General features: G+C 39.5%; 1 protein-coding gene across 3 annotated transcripts in view; it reads left to right on the forward strand.

Moving 5' to 3' along the window:
• The window catches only part of PDS5A (PDS5 cohesin associated factor A), an 88,524-nt gene that overhangs the window by 56,965 nt on the left and 15,192 nt on the right, over nt 1–16,367 (forward strand). For all 3 annotated transcript variants that reach the window (XM_056125554.1, XM_056125553.1, XM_056125555.1), the window contains exons 18-24: nt 116–221; nt 3,363–3,523; nt 6,503–6,626; nt 7,849–8,007; nt 11,009–11,077; nt 14,212–14,348; nt 15,854–15,977. In XM_056125554.1, coding sequence (XP_055981529.1) covers nt 116–221; nt 3,363–3,523; nt 6,503–6,626; nt 7,849–8,007; nt 11,009–11,077; nt 14,212–14,348; nt 15,854–15,977 — 880 coding nt within the window. The remainder of the gene's footprint in view (nt 1–115; nt 222–3,362; nt 3,524–6,502; nt 6,627–7,848; nt 8,008–11,008; nt 11,078–14,211; nt 14,349–15,853; nt 15,978–16,367) is intronic.

Here is a 16,367-nt window from a genome sequence, read left to right on the forward strand (position 1 = left end):
TTCAGAAATTTGAATCTTGTGTTTTGAGTCTTTATATATTTTGTCACAGTGCAGTTAGAGTACAGGAAATATTACTCTGGTAGTGCTACTAACTTAGATTTTCTTGTTTTACTAGTGCACTCGTAAAATTGATGAATAAATCAATAGAGGGGACTGCAGATGACGAAGAGGAGGGTGTAAGTCCAGATACAGCTATTCGTTCTGGGCTTGAACTTCTTAAGGTAATTTGAAAATATTTTGTTACTTTAATTCCCTTACCTTTCAGACAACCTGCAGCTAAGGTATTAGAACTGTTCACAGGAAGTGTTTCATGACAACACCAGTCTGATTAGGAAAATTTTACTATTAACTGGTGCCCCAAAATTGAGCAATTTACAAAAACTGTTGAGGCAAAGCTTTGGATAGGATATGTCTTAGTGTAGGGAACACTGCAACAGCATCAGATAGTAATTCTTGTTGTTGTTTTTTTTTTCCTTAAATTTTTATTAGTACAACACCATGAGGTACAGTTGTAGACTTACAAATTTTTCTGCTTGGGTTTCAGTTATACAATGATCAAATTCAAATACCCATCCCTCCACCAGTGCCCATTCTCCACCACCACAGATCACTGACCCCAGTATCCCTCCCACCCCCCATCCCCCCATTCCACCCTACCTCTGAGGTCGGGCATCTCTCTCCTTTTGAGTGCTGTGGTTTGCAAAAGAGACATTGAGTGGCAGTCATGTTTGGTCTGTAGTCTACTCTCATCACGCAATCAGATAGTAATTCTTACCATATTTTACTGGTTGTTGAAAGTCTAGTCTGACTCCAGGAATAAATTCTTTTGTATTGTGGTAGGTAAAAAATAGAGAGGCCTGGAGTGATAGTACAGCAGGGAGGGCATTTGCTTGCATGTGGATGACTCAGGTTTGATCCCCAGCATCCCACATGGTCCCCTGAGCACCGCCAGGAGTGATCCCTGAGTACAAAGCTAAGAGTAACCCCTGATCATCGCCAGGTCTGACCCAAAAAGTCAAAATAAATAAAAATTAAAAAGAGCTTTACTTCAGTGGAATAAAGAGAAAAAAACTTAAGATCAAGAGCAGTTGATATCAGGGCGAGGAAGACATTTCACAGTTGAAAACTGCCACAGGTATGTGGGGGCGGAGGGCAGTTAGGATAGAGAAGGGTCCACTATAACAATAACATTTGGAAATGATCGCTCTAGACAAGAACTGAGTGTTGAAAGTAGGTGAAGGGATTATACATGTTAACTTTTCAGTGCCTTTGCGAACCATAATGTCCAAAAGGAAATGGGTGGGGGAAGAAAAAAGTGCCTGGCATAGAGACAGGCAGGGCATCTGGGTGCAGGCGGGTAACTGGGGACATCTCCACTGCCATCTGTCACTCTAGCCCCACTATTATGACCTTTTATGACAGATTTTTTTTTTTTCTGTTTCAGTCACAGCAATGCTCAGATGTTAATTCCTGGCTCTGCACTCAGGAATTACTCCTGGCAGTGCTCAGACGACCATATGGGTTGCTGGGGATCGAACCCACATCAGCTATGTGCAAGGCAAATGCTCTCCCCACTATACTATCATTCCGGCCTTTTTGTGACAGATTTCACTTAAAATTTTATCTTTTCTTGAAACCAGATAGAGTACAGAGGTTAAGGTGCTTTTCTTTGAAGAAGCTGACCCGTTTGATCCCAAGCACCACATAGTGGTCAGTTCTTCTAGCACCCTCAAGAATAATTCCTATGGTGACTTGAACGATAGCATAACGGATAGGGTGTTTGCCTTGCACACAGCCAATCCGAGTTCGATTCCCAGCATCCCATATGGTCCCCTGAGCACCACTGGGAGTAATTCCTGAATGCATAAACCAGGAGTAATCCCTGTGCATTGCTGGGTGTGTTCCAGTAAAACTAAACAAATAGAATAATTCCTAAGGCACATATGCTGCTCAAACCCATGTGCTGCTTGCGCCCATGTGGTCAAACACATGTGGTACTCGAGCACATGTATTGCCTGTATCTCCCCTCTTGAGACTTTTCCTGTCTAATGCTGAGATATAGACTTTTCCTGTCTAATGCTGATTATAGGGGCTCTCTCTGCCCTTGGAGAAGCTGCATTCTTCCTTGAATGCATCTCTCTCTCTCCCCCCACCCTCCCTCTCCCTCTCTCTTCCTCCCTCTTCCTCCCCCTTCTCTCTTTCTCCTCTCTCCACCTCCCTCCCTCTCTTTCCCCACCTTTCTCTCCCTCCCCTTTTCTCCCTCCTCACCTTCAGAAACAATTCCTAAGCCAGGAGTAACTCCTGAGCACCCCCCGATTGTGGCTTTAGGCCCAAAATTAAATTTTAGTGTAAATTTAATTAAACAAAATTTGCTTAGAAAACATGAGGAGAGAACAGGAGAGTACATGTTTAATATAGAACGTGGGCTTCTCCAGAATGGAAAAAGTCTGTTTTTAAAAACTTTGCAGTTTCTCGGGGTCCAGCAGGACCACAGTTGGCAGTGCTCAGGTTACCATATGGTGCTGGGGATAAAACCCAGGATCTCATTCATGCTAGGCATGTACCCCTCCACTTGTACTATATTCCTCTTGAAATGTTTTGGAAGAGTGGAAAGATAGCACAGCAGGTAAAGTACTTGCCTTGCACACAGCTGATCCCAGTTCAGTCCTTGGTGTCCCATGTAGTTCCCCTGATTGCTGCCAGATGTGGCCCAAAAGCAAATAAATTGAAGGGGTAGAGTAGCTAACTCTAGATAATTGCATGCTTCAAATGTGTGAAATCCAGGTTCATTTCTGAGCACAACCAGAGGTGACCCTCAAAATAAGAAAAATTCTTAGGATCTTGTCAGTGAATTAAAGCTGTGTTAGCATTTTGTTCATATCACAGTATTGCTTTGCACAGATAAGCCATTTCTACATTCTCATTGTCAGAATAGGTTGAAACGTAAAATAGACAATACAGCAAGGTCTGTATTCTCAACGAATTAAATCTACTGCAGAGTATTTCTATTGATACTGTCTTATTTGGATAACTAACACTAAGCCATAGCTAAATGTAAGAGAAGCTACTAGATAAGTATAGCATTTTCTGTAACTTATGCAGCCTCACACTTAAGTATTTATAGTAGAAAGGATCCCCCGTCCATAACCTGCAGGGTCTGTATAACTTTTAGGGCACTTTCCTTGTACACTCTGCTAAACTGATCTCCAGAATTTCATATGGTCCCCAGAAACTGCCAGGAGTGAGCCCAGGGCACAGACGGATGTGGCCCAAAAAAACAAACCAAAAAATGAAGAAATAGTTCTAGTTTTTAATGGATTAAAGTCATTGTCTGTACTTCTAAGAAATGTCTATTCCTCCAGGTTCTGTCTTTCACACATCCTACCTCGTTCCACTCTGCAGAGACATATGAGTCCCTGTTACAGTGCCTCAGAATGGAAGATGACAAGGTAGCAGAAGCTGCTATACAAATTTTCAGAAATACAGGCCACAAGATCGAAACCGACCTACCCCAGATACGATCGTGAGTATATATTTTCTCATGTATGTCAAAGATTTGCACATGGGTTCGTTGTTTGTTTCAATTGAAAAAAAATAATGGAAAGGAAAATCAATTTTTATTTAGAAACTTTTTTTTTTTTTTTTTTTTTTTTTTTGCTTTTTGGGTCACACTCGGCAATGCATAGGGGTTACTCCTACCTAGCTCTGCATTCAGAGATTACTCCTGGCAGTGCTCAGGAGACCATATGGCTTGCTGGGAATCGAACCCAGGTTGGCCACATGCAAGGCAAACGCCCTACTCTCTGTACTATTGCTGCAGCCCCTCTGCCTTATACTTTTTATATATATATATAGATATGTGTCTGTGTGTATAGATATATATAGAGATAGATATCTATACTCACACACACACATCCCCAGATAAAACTTCGTTTGTGCCAAAATGATATTAAAATGTTAGTCAACAGAAGATAGGATAATTTAGAATTGGTCATTTAATGTATTTTATCTGTATTTTCCATATCTAGTATATTGTTCCTTTTTGCTCCGGATATTTTTGGTGGAAGGCAGCCACACTCAGCAAGATCAGGGCTTACTACTGACTCTACTCAGGAATTAACTCCTGGTTGGCTCAGGGAACTGTATGAATTCAGGAAATCAAATGTGGTCGGCCGAGTATAAGGCAAATACCCTAACCTGGTATACTGTTGTTCTAGTCCCTCCAAATGGGTTTTTAATTCAATAACAATTAACTATTACTTTCAAATCACACCAAATAATGGGTTATAATTAAGAATTGTGCTTTATAAAAATTTTGTTAGTAGACCAGAGAGATAGTTCAGTAGAATGAGCACAGTTTTGATTGTAGGAGGTTTATATTTGTTCCCTAGCACCATACATGTGTCGTTTCCCCCCCTCCCCCCCACTGCAATACATAACCACTGGCAGTGACCACTAAGCATCTGTTCTCAAGTTATTCTGGGCACTACCAGGTTGTTGGCAGTGATAATTTTATTGGTTTTTTTTTCTCCACTCTTTTTTTGTTTTTTGTTTTGTTGAGCTTTAAGGTTGAGTTTTTGTTTTTGTTTTGGGGTCATACCTGGTTATGCTCCTGGTTTGCTGTACCCAGGAGTGTTCCCTGGCATTGATCATGGATCATGGTAGGGATTCAGCTCAGGGTCATCCACATGCAAGGCAAGCAAGTGCCTTACCTCCCATTCTGTTTTTGCTGTTCTATCTTTCCATTCAGAAGAGTAAATTATCTCTGTAGGCCTATGGTTAAGTGATAGAGCACTTATCTTGCCTATGTGAGAGCTTAGATTATATTTTTGTGTGCAGGGTTTTACCAAGGTGTAAGTAAGTGCTTTAGTATTGTCTGTCTCTATAGTTCTAGTGGTATTTTATTTCAGATACTATAACAGGTAGGACACCTCTCTTGCATATAGCCAATTTGGGTTTCATCCTCAGCACTCCATATGGTCTCCCAACCACTTCTAGGAGTGAGCTTTGAGGACTGCTGAATGTGGCTTAAGATCCCACAACCACCCCACCACCACCCCGCACACACACACACACCCCCAAAAAAGTATATATTTTTATCATAATGTGTAGAAGCAATAGACTTAATGCTCAACCAGTGAAGTCTATTTCTGCATGAAAATTCATAGTTTCATAACTACACCGACAATTAAAGTCATTTGTGGATATCAAATACTGATATATGTTTTTATCTCTTCACTTGACATGCTTGGCTGGGTTGTTTTTACATTTTGTGTGTGACCAGGGATTAAATTCAGGACCTTCTACATGGAAGGCATGTGTGAGGTATTATTCTTTTTCTTTGTTTGATACTGGTTTTTGGAAACAGAGCCTGAAGTATGCCCTGAGCTCAGAAACATGAAATGGAAGCAGGGAAGGAAAGAGAGAAAAAAAGAATTGAATTGAATTGGGGGGCTGGAGAGATAGCACAGCGAGTACGGTGTTTGCCTTGCACACGGCTGACCCGGGTTCGATTCCCAGTATTTCATATGGTCCCCTGAGCACTGCCAGGAGTAACTCCTGAGTGCAGAGCCAGGGGTAACTCGTGTGCATCGCCAGGTGTGACCCAAAAAGCAAAAAGAAAAAGAATTGAATTGGTCAAGAGACAATACAACAGGCAGGGTACTAGCCTTGGATACTGACAACCCAGGTTCGTTACCTGGCACCACATAGTGTCTATCACATACCACCAGGAGTATTCTCTGGGCACAGAGCTAGAAGCAAGCAATGAGATTGCCTGGTGTGACAAAAGAAGGGGTGGCGCGGGGGTGGGAAGACTACAAAGGAAATGGAAATCAGAAATACCTACTGTGATATACCATGTTTCTTAGTAAATTATGTTGGAGAAGTTTTAGTAAGAAATGGTGACATTTAGGGACTGAAGTGATAGTACAGCGGGTAGGGTATTTGCCTTGCACATGGCCGAGCTGGGTTCGATTCCCAGCATTCCATATGGTCACCTGAGCACCGCCAGGAGTAACCCCTGTACATCGCTGGGTGTGACCCAAAAAGCAAAAAAAAAAAAGAGAGAGTGTTGGTGACATTTATTTCCCCATATTCAATACATAGTACCAGGGGCTGAAACAGTAGTACAGCAGGTTGGGCAAAGTGTAGTGACATGTAAATAAAATTGTATACTTGTAACATTTTTCTTAAAGCATTGTATTTTTTGGATTATACTTAATGTTTTGGAAATACAGTAGGGGTTGGAGCGATAGTACAGCGCCTAGGGCGTTTGCTTTGCACGAGGCCAACCTGGGTTCGATTCCCAGCATCCCATATGGCCCCGCAGCACCACTAGCAGTATTTCCTGAATGCATGAGCCAGGAGTAACCCCTGTGAAAAGCCATGTGTGACCCAGAAAGAAAAAAGAAAAAATACAGTTAAAAAAAAAGTCAGCAAATTTAAGAATTACTTATGGTTTGTGCAATTTTTCTGATTAAAGTCTTTTTCTTTTTGACAGGACCTTAATACCCATTTTACATCAGAAAGCGAAAAGAGGTACTCCACATCAAGCAAAACAGGCCGTTCACTGTATACATGCCATTTTCACTAATAAGGAAGTTCAGCTTGCACAGATTTTTGAGGTATATATAACTTATAAAATGTGTTTTTAATCTGATTGAAATAAAAGCTAGATTTTGTTTTAACTGTTAATACTACCCTACTACATAAATTTCATGTGGGCATAAATTCTTTTTTAGTATTACATTCCCAGCATTTAGATGAGGTTGTTTTCAAACACTTTATAGTTCAGGATTATTGAGTTGTGTTATTTTTGAACACTATAATTTTAACCTTAATGGTTCAGTAATCCATTTATCATCACAGATCACCTGATTTTAACACCATACACTCTTACCTGGAAATTATTCCTGGTTGGCTTTTATTTACCAAGCTATTCCTGTTACTATAGGTTCTATGTGTAGGAAATGGTTCAGAAGGCTATAGTGTGTTGCTTTGCATGTAAATAAAACTCATATACCATCCTTAGCACTAATGATTCTCTGAGCACCAACCAGTATTACACCAGCATTAGTGGATATTATCATCCATTCACATTTTTGATACATGTGGACAGAACCTAGTAATCCTTGTTTTTTAAATAGGAGACACCCCAACAGTGGTAGAAGCAGGGAAGCTAGTAGTGATGCTTTTCCCCACCATTTGGATCAGATAGATGATTTAGGGATCATTAGGTCCACACTCTTTAGTGCACAGGAAAAGGTGATATTCTGGGGGCTCAAACTCAGATCCTCACACACGGTAGGCATGAGCTATGTCCTCAGCCTGTTAATTCCTATTTTTGTTTTTCTTGTCTAGGGACTTTCAAAACACTCCACGAAATAAGATATCAGTGATCTAGTTTTTGATTGAAAATAACAGTTTAGGGGCTGGAGCAATAGCACAGTGGGTAGGGCGTTTGCCTTGCACACGGCCGACCTGGGTTCGATCCCCGGCATCCCATATGATCCCCCAAGCACTGCCAGGAATAATCCCTGAGCATCGCTGGGTGTGACCCCAAAAGAAAAAAATAAATAAAAATAACAGTTTAATGCATTAGTCTTTTTATTTCTACCTTTTGTATAAGCATAATGAGTTCTTTTTCTTTTGTGTTTTTGCTATTATTTTGTTGTTGTTGTTAAATTTTAGTAGGGAAATAATTATTTTCTAATAGTGTGTTACTTTTGATGACATTATTGAAACTAAATTTTTTTTTTTTGCTTTGAATGGACATTTACTTTCTCCATAGAATGTGTAGATACCTATAAAATAAAATGCTTGTTTTTATTGTTTTTATTTTTATAGCCACTTAGTAGGAGTCTGAATGCTGATGTACCAGAACAACTTATAACTCCATTGGTTTCATTGGGTCATATTTCTATGTTAGCACCTGATCAGTTTGCTTCCCCAATGAAGTCTGTAGTAGCAAATTTTATTGTGAAAGATCTTCTAATGAATGACAGGGTAAGTGTCTCATTTAAATAAATTCAGAATCATAAATTTAATAATTTGTATAAGAAGCATTTCTGATTCATTTTTTGTGATTTCATATTCTGTATTACTTTCTTACTTCTTTTTCTCATATTTTCAAACTACACCCTGACTTCTCTGGCCTGGAGCGATAGCACAGCGGGTAGGGCGTTTGCCTTGCACGCAGCCAACATGGCCGACCCGAGTTCGATTCCTCCGCCCCTCTTGGAGAGCCTGGCAAGCTACCGAGAGTATTTGATATGCCAGACACAGTAACAACAAAGTCTCCAATGGTGACGTTACTGGGCCCGCTCGAGCAAATCGATGATCAACGGGAGGGCCTTTTACTTTTACACCCTGACTTCTCTAGAAATTAATATTTAAGAAATAAGATAATGGAGAGAAGCAATAGATGATGTGACCTGAAAACTCTAACACAGATAATATTATCTTAACCCTTGAAGGACAATTTACTGGAGCAGTAGAATTTTATGAATGTTCGTAAAACTATGGAATGGTATTTCACGTTTTAAAATATAATGACATTTCACTCTTGACATCAAATTAGCGCACTGACTTACTGACTGAAACCAAGTAGCTCGAAAGGGCTTCCTAAGTGATTTCTGAAACGGACCTCTGGTTAAGTATTCCATTTAGGAGCTATAGAGATAGTACAGCAGTAAAAGTGCTTGCCTTGAATACAGCTGATCTGGGTTCGATTCCCAGCATCCCATATGGTTCCCCAGGCATCACCAAGTGTCACCCAAAAGAAAGAAAAAAATTTTTTTCTTATTTATTTTTAAAGCTAATCTTGACTAATTTAGACCAAGTATGGAGCTCATTCGTAGAGCATTTATGAGAACTTGGTTCCATCTTTGGCACTACAAAAAGGGGGGAAAACGGGACAGAGCGACAGTACAGCGTATAGAACATTTGTCTTACACACATTCAATCCCAGTTTCTATCCCCAGCATTCCATACCCCGACCACTCCAGGAGTAAACCCTGAGCATCACCGGGTGTGACAGAAAAAGCCAAAAAAAAAAAAATGGAATCACTACATTATCAGTTGAACCTGAATTGAATAGCTTTTGAGTAATCAGTCTTTTAGTCTTTTACTGGATCATTATGGATGACTTTAAGGGCAGCAAGCACTAAGTCATCCAACTTATTTCTAATTCTACATGGTCTTATGTTTTTTGAGCCTGTAATATTTGAAACTTAAATGATTCTTGCTTATGGCGTCTGAGACGTGATACAATTGGGAGGATGTTTCCTTGCACGTAGCTAACCCAGGTCAGTCCTGCACACCACACCCCCAAGTTCTGCTGGTGTGGACCAGAAACCAAATACCAAAGACATTGATGAGTCAGAGAGATAGCTGAATGGGTTGGAGCATATGCCTGGCATACACAAGGCCCCAGATACGTTCGCTGGCACAGCATGGCATCTTAAGTGTAGCTATGTATCCCTGGTGGCCTCCTTCCACGACTTTTTTCTGTACTCATTTGTGATGTTCTTTGTGCCATTTATAGATATGGATAAGGAAAATATGTAAGATTTACTGCATCTCTAAGATTACTTTTTTGTGTTTCTTTGATTTTTTGGGTCACGCCTGGCAATGCCAGGGATTACTCCTGACTCCACTCAAAAATTACTCCTGATGGTGCTTTGGGGACCATATGGGATGCTGAGGATTAAACCTGGGTCAGCTGCATGCAAAGCAATCACCGTATCTGCTATACTATGGCTCTGGCCCTTCTTAGATGGCTCTTAGATTTGTGGCTTGGTTGTTGAGAAAAATTAGTCTTATGAAGTGTGCAATTCATTTAACTGTATATTCACAGTGTTTCATTGCCATTGCTATCATATATTTCTACGACTTTATCTCCTCAGATATAAACCATAACCATCTAATAATGGACCCCTGAGTTTTTCCCACCTTTAGACTATTATAAATAATGCTGATAGGAACATTTCAGATCCTTCTTTCAAATTTCATGTGTATGTGCCTAAAAGTGAAATAGCTGGATCACGTCATTTTGTTGAAATTTTTAAGTGCTTCCAAACTTTTTCGTATAGCTATACTATTTACATTTTTACCGTTGGTATACAAGGCTTGAGATTTCTTCACTTAAGTGGTGGATTAGTATTGCAGGGACCATACAGTTTTGGGGATGGAAACCAGGGCTCTTTTATCTAATGTTCGGATTTTATTTTCCTGTGCTCATTTTCATCTTATTTAGATAATCAAACTCCTGTGCTCAGAACAAGGTAGTATAGCAAGTAGGGTGCTTGTCTTGCACCTGGCCAACCCAGGTTTGGTTCCCGGGCACCCCATATGGTTCCCTGAGCATAGATGGGTATGTTTCTCCCCTCCCCCTTGTCTCCCAAAAAATAATAAGGAATCTCCTTTGTCTTTTGGATGTTTCTGGTTTTCGAAAACACAGCAATGCTCAGGGGACATATTTGACTAAGTGCTTAAGAGCCACCTCGAGTGACGCTCAGGAGTCTTAAGTGCCCAGACCTACGTTCCAGACATGCACTCAGCCTTTTGAGCTTTTCTAAAACCCCCAAACCTTAAACCTTTCCATATGATAATGCAGTAATGTTCCATCTTCATACTTTTTTCTTTATAAATACGTATGTATGTGGTTTTTCCATCTCAATTTTGGCAGAACTCTTTTCCCAGTAATTGGTTTTTTAACCTTCTTCAAAATGAATTATTTGTTTGTGTTTTCTGGATTTTCAGTTAGTCCATATGTCTATAATGTAAACAGTACTAGCCACACAGTTTTTATAATAGAGTAGAAGTGTAATAGAAGTTTAGTACAAGTAGAGTAGAATTTTTAAAACTTGGAACTTTGATTTCTCTTTTGTTCTTTTCTGAACTCTACATTGTGACTTTCCTATATATTTACTAGAGCACTTGCTTTTTATGTAAAACACAATATGTAAGACTTTTAAATTGTTTTTAAATGTTTGTTTCATTCTAGTCAACAGGTGAGAAGAATGGAAAATTATGGTCTCCAGATGAAGAAGTTTCCCCTGAAGTACTAGCAAAGGTAAGTTTATATAGGTTCTAATAAGTTATTTTTAATTAATAAACATTGAGAGATACCTTTTAATAAACATTAATTTAACCCGTTATTAAGTCAAAAGTTATCTTCAAAGAAATGTAGTTTCTCGTTGTTACAAGTATGGGTTGACATTATCTGTGGACCTTACCGGGTTTAACTTAGAAAAAATAGATGCCAACACTTTGGTAATGTCTGGGAGATATAAACTATACCTTATTAAAGCTTATTTAATGTCTTGAAGTTTAAATAAGAGGTCATAATATCTTCCTTGATATTTTGCTCTTTGTAGCTTCGTAGTCATATATAACAATTTTGTTTTTCGGTTTGTTAACAAACATAGTAATACCTTTAGCTACTACTTTAATGTGTGTCAACAAACTTTTTAGTGTAAGCTAAAAGTATAACAAGTAATTACAGAGTTTCCTATCATTTTGGTTTTTTGTTTAAATAAAAGTTGTCATTTGAATTTTTTTTTTCAGTATAGTTTTTCAGGGATCAAAGAAACAGTCTAGGGGTTAAGAGTCTTGCTTGACATGCTGCTGACCCTGGTTCTTTACCTAGAACTCCATACCTGGTTCTTTATCTGGAATTCCATATATTCACTTAAGTAGCACCTATGCCTTACCAGGGTGATTCAGATCCTACTCCCTTCCCCCAAAAAGGTTTGTTTGTTTGTAAAAATTACAATTTGTTTGTAAAAAAAATACAATTACAAACAATCCAGAACCTATCCGAATAGATGCTTTTAATATAATCTAGGTAGCTTTAAAATGTGTTGTTTTAACTACAAATAAGTATTGAGGGTATTACAAAATTGGTTACAGGCCACTGCGATAAAACAAGGAAATAATTTTTTTCTTCCTAGTGCATATATGTTCTTTCCATTATGTTGTTGACTTGAAGTGTGTAGTAGCATAAATAGTGTGTCCCTTTTTAAAAAAAAAAAAACTTTGAAAGTTTATGGGTCAGAGAAATAGCTCTGTGGACTCGCTTTCAATCCCAACACTAAATGACCCACCCACCAACACTGCTCTATATGTGCCTTACCCCCACTCCCTCAAAAAAAAAAACTTTAAAAATTGTAAAAAGAAGTACTCCCATCTGAAACTGAGTCATAGCTTTATGCTGATAAAGGGGTTTGCATCACTCTATTTGGCTGTGACTTATGAATGTGGTGGCTGCTGAAGGCCATGGCTAGTATATGATTGTTGTAGTATTTTACCCATAGCAGAGCCTCTTTCGAATTTAAAGGTAGTTCTGTCTAGCCCTCTAATTTTACCTCTGAGGTAAAAGAATATATCCCCATATATGTTTTCAAATATTTTTTTTATTTTAATGTAGGAGTATTGCTATTTATTCGGCCATTGATTAGGCTGATTGAATTGGACACAAACTCCACCTTTTTTTTCTTTATTTATTGAATCACTATGAGAGCAGTTATAAAGCTTTTGGGTTTAAGTCTTGGTCGTGCAATGCAACACCTGTCCCGTGCCCATTTTCCACCACCAAAAGCCCCAGTATACCCACACCCTCCCCCTACCTGTGGGGCATATGATTTCCACATTACTCTCTCTCTACTTTGATTACATTCAATATTTCGACACCAGATCCACCATTATTATTTGGAATTTTACCCCAACACTCAGATCTGCCAAAAAGGCAACCATAGGCAGTTTTTTTTTTCTATTGCTGGTTATGAATAACATATGATGTTGCGCAGCCGCACTGGTGGCCGTGCAGTTTTGGAATTCGAAATTTTAACAATTAAGTCTGGAGGGATTGCCAAAACCTGCTGGGTTCCGAGATTTGTTCCTGAGTCTCTGGGATCATGGCCATTAAACAGCTTGATCAGGAGCCAGAGAGTTAGTTTGTGGGCTGGGGTCTCTTTGGGGCGGGGATGAAAGGGTCGGCTCCACCCCCATCCCATGAGGCCCCATGTGTCTTGTCACTGCGGGCCCAAACCTTATGTCCAATGGCTTCTGGAGGATGGCAGCCACTGAGCCGACAGGGGGAACAGGCCAAGGCACAAAACCTGTTCCCCCTGGGGTGGCCTGGCGCCGATAACCTACTGCAGAGACCAGGCACATTTCTGCCAAAAGCTGCTGGGTTCTGAGATTTGTTTCTGAGTCTCCGGGGTGATGGCTATTAAGCAGTTTGATCAGGAACCAGAGAAGCCTTGCCTTCCAATTATATAGCTGAGCTGGAGGTGGTTTGTGGGTGTGTCTCCCACATACCTAACTTTTGGCCTTTTACTTTCTTGGTAAACTTGGCCCCAGTTGTTGGGGTCTGGCCAAAGGGACAGCAGCAATTTTGGGGTATCTAGAAGTCTGAAGGCACCATCAGGCTGCTGATGCGCTCGCTTCAGAGATTGACCTGCTGGCAGCACCATACCCAAGTTTTCAAATAATTTTTGTGTGCAAAAGTTTCAAATGTGAAATGCCAGTTCAGGAACTGGAACTTGAGTAAGATATCTATCATGATTAAGTCTTCATTTTTTTAGAAATAATATTTTGAGGGCCAAAGTGATGGTACAGAGGCTAGGGCATTTGCTTTGAATGCAGCCAACCTGGGTTCCATCCCTAGCATTCCATATGGTCCCCTGAGCATTGCCAGGTGTAACCCAAAAAAAGAAAGGAGGAAGAAAAATACTTTGGGGGAAGCCAGATATACAGTGCAGCAGGTAATGTGCCTTACATGTAGCCTAGTCCCAGTCTATCCCCAGCAACAAGCAAGAATACTTTCCTGGGGCTGGAGTACAGCAAGTAAGGCACTTGCATATGGCTGACCCAGGTTTGATCCTGGCACCACAGAGTCATCCTGGACTGTAGGGCCAGAACAAGACTTGAGTACTGCCAGGTGTGGCCCAAAAAAGAACTTTCTTCATATAGTTATTTGCATGGCATCTACACACCACTCTACCACCATTGGCTCCTCAAAGAGTTTTAAATTATCATTAATACATATAGGACAGTAAATATTAATTAATGGTAATTACCCTAGAGATCAGTAAAACATGTCTATTGTCAGTTAACTATCCTTACCTAATTAATATAAATTAATCTTCCCTTTAATTAGAATTTTAAGTTGCTTTCTTCTTTTAGCATGTTAATATTTTATAGGTACAAGCAATTAAGCTTCTGGTAAGGTGGCTGTTGGGTATGAAAAACAACCAGTCTAAATCTGCCAATTCAACCCTTCGATTATTATCAGCAATGTTGGTGAGTGAAGGTGACCTGACAGAGCAAAAGAGGATCAGGTAAGTTTTCTTCCTTTCCATTGGTTTTAGCTCGGGTGGGAGAGAACTTCACAGATTGAGACCCATGCTTCGCTTTTATTTGATCTCCACATGGTCCCTCAAGCCTGGATTAGCTTCTGAGCACCACCAATAGGCAACAACAGCAGCATTCAAAAAATACAGCAGATTAAGAAAAAGTGGGCAAAAGACCGTTTTTAGCCCAAAATTCTTTAGAGCTTATATAAGAATTACTTAGCTGACTAATATACTCAGTGTTCTTTCGCTATGTGTTTGCCTCAGTACTTAGTAACTTAGTTTTGGTTTAGGCAAGGATGGTATATTTTTAGTAGTAATCATTAGAGTAATGTTACAATGTTTAGTTTTAACATTTCAGTATTTAATTCAATTAGGATAGTTTTGTTTTATCTGTGAAAGGGAGCAGACAGCAGGCAGAAAACTCGCCTCCGTAGTAAGCTCTAAGCACCAGCATGTGTGGACCACCCCACCCCACCTCTCAAAAATCGGCATCTTTCTCTTCCTTTTAACATGAAAATAAAATCCTGTGTTTTACATACCTTTGTTCTTGGCTTGGAGGGGGGGGATATTTTGTTGTTGTTTGGCTTTTTGGATTATACCCGGCAATGTTCAGGCGTTACTCCTGGCTCTGTGCTCTGGAATTACTCCTGGCGGTGCTTGGGGAACCATATGGGATGCTGAGGATCCAATCCGGGTTGGCCACATGCAAGGCAAATGCCCTACCCGCTGTACTATCTCTCTGACCTAAATCTTTGTTGTTTAATAGTTTTGGTTTACTAAGATAAATTCTGCTTATGATGCATTACTACTCTAAAATTTATTCTATAGGACAGATTTAATTATCTGTATTTTATTTATTGAGAACTTTTACAGTTCTATTTGTTGCGGGAGTGCTGGGGCCCAGTGGCAGTGTTCAGGGGGGCATCTTTCCTTTGAATTTCCTTTGGATTTTAATAATAAATACAAATGTTCTGGTGCAAATCCTAAATGCTGGTCCTTCTTAATCAGACATGGACATTGTTAAATTAGATTTCTGTTTCATATTTATATATGTACTATATAAAGGATTGTAGGGGTTCTGGATATAGTTCAGTGATAGAGTACATGCTGTGCATATTTTAGGCCATGAAGTTGTTCCCTGGTGCCATGGTTTTTTTTGTTTGCTTGTTTTGTTTTGTTTTGTTTTTTGGGTTTTAGTTCATTGGTGTTTTTTGTTGTTGTTGTTGTTATTGTTTTTACGATAAATATGTATTTCTCTTAAAATTGGGAAATTACCTGATTCTGACATAAGGTTGAGCATAACTGAATGTGAGGGATGAACTTAATAAAGGATAATCACAATCTTTAGAGCCTTTTCCCCTTTAATGACTTCATGGACCTTCCTGTATTTGCACAGAAGTCATAATAAATTCCTTGTCCTAAAAAGGTTCAGTCTTTTTCAGTGAATGATAATGGTCATAGGAAATGTTTATTTCTCTTTTTGTTCATAGTAAGTCTGATATGTCTCGCTTGCGATTAGCTGCTGGTAGTGCCATAATGAAGCTTGCTCAGGAACCTTGTTACCATGAGATCATAACCCCAGAACAGTTTCAGCTCTGTGCACTTGTTATCAACGTAAGTAACAGTTCATTCTTGGTGATTTTTTTTCACTTTCAAAGTTGAGTATATTTACATCTAATAGGTATAGATCCAGTACTCTGAGTTTGTGCACCAAAGCTTCTACTATCTAAATTCTCCAAGTCTTTATTACACATTCCCCCCAAGATAGCTAAAATAGCTTTAAATCAAAACATACTCCAAATACTTAAACTACTCTTCTTTAAATATTTGCCCTTTTCAGAGCCTGAGAGATACTACAGCAGCTAGGGCACTTGCCTTGCATGCGGCTGACCCAGGTTCCATCCCCAGCCTCCCATATGGTCCCCTCTAACACCGCCAGGAGCTAGCATTGAGCACCACTGAGTGTGACCAAAATCCTAAAAAAAAAACCCATTTTTAAAATTT

Source organism: Sorex fumeus, unplaced genomic scaffold (assembly GCF_029834395.1).
Source record: "Sorex fumeus unplaced genomic scaffold, SorFum_2.1 ptg000055l, whole genome shotgun sequence".
Taxonomy (NCBI): domain Eukaryota; kingdom Metazoa; phylum Chordata; class Mammalia; order Eulipotyphla; family Soricidae; genus Sorex; species Sorex fumeus.